We start from the raw sequence: 4,869 nt of genomic DNA on the forward strand, positions 1-4,869 counted from the left end.
CTTCTTCTTCTTCTTCTTCTTCTTCTTCTTCTTCTTCTTCTCCTCCTCCTTCTTCTCCTTCTTCTTCTTCTCCACTTCTTCTTCTCTTCCTTGTCGTCGTCGTTATCAGCACCGAACAACTTCAACTATCAACGAGGCCATTTTATGAAAAAGTAATGTCGATGTTGCCAATATCTAACCACACGTGCGCATTTTTCAGCCAAGCAAAAATCGCGAGCAATTGTCACATGTAGTCTAAACTCTGTAATGTCATTATTTTCTCCAGGTCTGTCACATGTGGGGGAAAGCCTTCACTAATCCCGCTTTGTGGCGCAGCAAACATTTCGTCTTGGGGGGCTCAAAGGCCAATTCGTCAGGTAGGATCCGCGAGCTTAGTCCAGCACTCCTAAAGTAATAAATTTTTTAATAGTCGTTCAGCGCGTTCTCCGCACTGTACCTAATTAATTAATCTCAAGGAGTGGGGACATGTTCGGCTGGTTGTGGCCTTTCTTGATTTCAAGCTTTGAGGAAAGGGAGCGCGGAGGGGGTGGGGGGAGGTGGGGCTGTGTGATGTGCCAAAACATTTGTTTTTTTTTGGGAATGTTTTTTCGTAGCTGGTGCGATTAACTTCATTAGAGAGAAAGCGACTAATGATGAGGGGGAGAGACGCGGTACTAAAGAGGTGAAGGTGAAGGTGGAAAAAAGTGGTGGCTATTTACCATAAGTGGAATACAAAGCAATTCAAATAAAGGCTTAGCCTATTTACTAGGCATGCAGTATTCTGTAATATGTTAAGAAATATTTGGTGTTTGAATCCAATTAAATGCTCTGTCATTGTTTTGCCTATGTAGAATCTAATTTAAATAAATATTTGTTCTATTCTTATTGTTTAAATATTTGTTATAAACAAAGAAATAAAAAACAAAACAAAACCAAAAAATGATAATAATAAAAATAATAAACAAAACAAACTAACAAACATTTGGGATAGAAACCGAATAGTCCACAGATCCGTTCTTCGTTAGCTATATTATTTGGAAGTCATCTTGTATAAATTTGGTGTGAACATATTAGTTGTTTTTTAGAATTTGGAAATGTGGAGCACTGTCGTCTTTATACATTCACCCCCCAAAAAAACCCAACAACAACAACAACAACAACAAAACAACAAACAAACAACAGCAAATAAAAAAACCAAAAAAACCCACCCAAACAAACAACAATAGCAAACAAACAAACAAAAAACAAAACAAATTGATAAAAATTAAAAACAAACAAACAAACAAAACCAAAAGAAAAATAATCAAATACCACCTTAACAAACCTTTGCTACTTCTAGGACAGCGCGCTGTGGTATTTGCCCAGAAAATGGGCCCGTGCCTCCGTCATGTGTACATCAAATGTCGTCATCTCACGTCCAACACCTGCGAGACAATAGCCAGCAGTCTGGAGCAGTTCTGCTCTAACTTGGAGCACTCGAGGCTGGAGCACCTGGTCATCAGGGAATTGGAGCTGGACAGGTTCTGGAAGCACGCGCATCTACGGCCTAAGGTCGCCCAGTGTCTTCAGAACATGCTCCGGTCTCAGAGGAACCTTCAGGTATTTATTTCACTACCTCAGAAGTACAAGATCAGACATTTTTGGTCGTTTTGAGTTACTGAGACCATGGGGGCGGAAACCAAATGCTCTAGACAATCTATCTGCTATATCAAAATCGTAAGAATATTCGGAGTCGTTATCAAAATATTCAAATAAGTACATTCGAAAAAACTCGACATATTGTGAAATTCAAAATTTTAGCGCCAACTTTCTCAAAACCAGGTTTGGGGCAGATAGAACTTTGTAATTCTGGGGTAGCGATTAGACGCCACCTCCCTCCCAGAAAGCAAACACAACAACAGCTAATAATACATTTGTACTTATAAGAGCACCTGGTCATCAGGGACTTAGAGCTTGACAGGTTCTGGAAGCACGCGCAACTATGGCCTAAGGTGGCCCAGTGTCTTCAGAACATGCTCCGGTCTCAGAGGAACCTTCAGGTATAGCTATTTCGCTACCTCAGAAGTACAAGATCAGACAATCTATCTGCTATATCAAAATCGTAAGAATATACGGAGTCGTTTTAAAAATATTCAAATAATTACATTCGAAAAAAACTTGACCTATAGCGAAACAAAAAAAAATTGGACGTCAACTTTCTCAAAACCAGGTTTGGGGCAGATAGAACTTTGTAATTCTGAGGCAGCGATTAGACGCCACCTCCCCGCCCCCAGAAAGCAACCACAACAACAGCTAATAATACATTTGTACTTATAAGAGCACCTGGTCATCAGGGACTTAGAGCTTGACAGGTTGTGGAAGCACGCTCATCTCTGGCCTAAGGTGGCCCAGTGTCTCCAGCACATGCTCCGGTCTCTGCGGAACCTTCAGGTACAGCTCTTTCGCTACCTCAGAAGTACAAGAGTCTGACGTTTTTTGGTCGTTTTGAGTTACTGAGACCATGGGGTCGGAAACCAAATGCTCTAGACAATCTATCTCCTATATCAAAATCATAAGAATATTCGGAGTCGTTATCAAAATATTCAAATAACTACATTCGAAAAAACTTGACATATTGTGAAACACAAATATTTTAACGACAACTTTCTCAAAACTAGGTTTGGGGCAGATAGAACTTTGTAATTCTGAGGTAGCGATTAGACGCCACCTCCCCGCCCCCAGAAAGCAACCACAACAACAGCTAATAATACTTATAAGAGCATCATGTGTAAGCATTCAATGATTCGATGGTAAACAGACAAAGAATGTGATTATCTTTATATGTAGGCCACAGCATGTGTTATTCGGTGTAAGAAAAAACAACGCAGTAAGGGTAAATTTTACCGACTGAATACAAGCAACTATAACAAACAAACAAACTAATAAACAAACAAGCAAACACAGAGTCTATGGACAAGCCCATGCAGGCTTTTAAATGTTATGAAAAAGTCATTATTCTTTTGTTATTCTTTACTTCTCAGTTGTCTGTTACCATACTTCCTCTTTCTTTCTTTTTCAAAAATAAACCCAGCTGTTGGACCTGTCTACTGCCCAGTTCGGTGTCCTGCCTGGCTCGGAGGTACTGGCAGCGGCATCAGAGGGATCGGGGTCAAAGATCAGCTGTTTGGAACTACCAGATTTCTTCCACACACAACTGGCCGCTTTTGAAATACCCGCTTATGTCAAAGCTATACTCGTGAGTAGCGAAAATGCGATGTACATTGATTTACACAGTGCCCACGGTAGTTCAGATGTCGCCAGATAATCTTTTCTTACTTTTGATACATTTTATTGGCCAGGTGTTCCTTTAGGCACAGTTTGATCAGATTCTTCAAGATTGAACATATTTGTTTTTTTATAGGTCATGAATCTGAAGTCTGACGCCGGGTGAAAACAGCCAATCAGAAGGCAACTACTATGACTATGCACAATAAAATCAGATCTTTTGTTTGCACCCAGATTACGACAGGCCCTAATGGTCTTCCGGATCTAATTTGATAAAGCAAAGCAGAGGTCAATTTATTATTGTGTGCAATAACGCCGATATTAATCGAATCGACCTGATCCAATTTGATCATATTGATCACCAATGGGCTGCAGCTTCATTTAGAGGTCAATGCACCAGAATAAGTATCTTCAGTCAGGCAAACTCTATGTCTTATCGACAATTGTTGAGATTTTGAGGGGTTGGAGGGGGGGGGGTATACAGGTAAAACAAGAAACAGAAGCTAAACGTAACCATCGGCATGGGAAATTATTGTAGCGGAAACTGTATGGCAAGTTATGTTTGAAGACAATCATTAATGTGTTTCATTGCTAACTGTTTCAACAAAGTGGCACACCACAACCCAACTAATATGAAGACAGTCTCAAACATCAATGGACAGTTATCTATCGAGTATCGTCAGGATTTTTCAATTCTTTTTCTATTTAGCGATTTGGTGTGCTGATAAGGCTGGTTCCCTCAGCTCCTTTCCAATGTTCAATGTTACTATTATGTATTATCCTAATCTAATGTGGACTAGATTATTCTAGACTGTACTGTCCTAATCTCATCACTGTGAAATGCACTCTAAAGACGTGACTTCAATTCCTGATTCACGTTTTTTTTCCTGTTATGACAAAGGGCCTGTTATCCCACCATTATAAAGGCACAGGTGCTGTTTCACACACGTTAAGGATCGGACCGAGGTCGTTGTCGGAGATATTATATCGACTCAAATTATCAAACTGTACAGGGCATTTTCTACGCTTTCTACAGCCTGGCGAAGTAGGTTATATTATCAAAATAAAAATGGTTAGGATAAAGCTCTAAAACATATTTTTCTGTTGTCGAATTTTATTTTATGAAGAGATGGGACATTTTCTTCGTTTCATCATCCGTGTTCTTAGGGTTTCAGCAACCTGCAGCAGATCAACCTCAACTATTGCTGCCTTAGCGACCACATCGTGGAACAGTGGGCGAAGGTTTTGGCGGGAAAGTTGGAGGACCTGGAGATACGAGTCTGCTCGAATGAACCTCACAGTAATTGTCCTCCATTATTTGGTTGTCTATATTAGTGTCACATGATGATATGTTAACTCTAGCGAAGATGCAAAGGCGAAGAAAGAAAGTGGATATAGGCCACTGAGTGCATGTGAAATACAATGCAATAAAAATAGGCTAGGAATTCTCTACATCCTGAAATCATTATACTCTCTACAACCCACCCGGATGTAAAAATTGCAGTTGTCAAGAACCTGACCTTTAGAGCCTGCCTATGTGGACATCTGGGCGAGTGGCGAATACAATAAATGTTGGTGTGTGTGTGTGTGTGTGTGTGTGTGTGTGTGTGTGTGTGTGTGTGTGTG

General features: G+C 40.2%; 1 protein-coding gene across 1 annotated transcript in view; it reads left to right on the forward strand.

The window, feature by feature from the left end:
• Positions 1–4,869, forward strand: part of LOC101855055 (F-box only protein 39) — a gene marked incomplete in the record, with an annotated part of 13,647 nt that overhangs the window by 2,876 nt on the left and 5,902 nt on the right. Inside the window, 4 exon segments of the mRNA XM_013088463.2 lie at positions 266–356; positions 1,319–1,578; positions 3,050–3,214; positions 4,411–4,543. Coding sequence (XP_012943917.1) covers positions 266–356; positions 1,319–1,578; positions 3,050–3,214; positions 4,411–4,543 — 649 coding nt within the window.

This window comes from Aplysia californica, unplaced genomic scaffold (assembly GCF_000002075.1).
Source record: "Aplysia californica isolate F4 #8 unplaced genomic scaffold, AplCal3.0 scaffold00748, whole genome shotgun sequence".
Lineage (NCBI taxonomy): Eukaryota > Metazoa > Mollusca > Gastropoda > Aplysiida > Aplysiidae > Aplysia > Aplysia californica.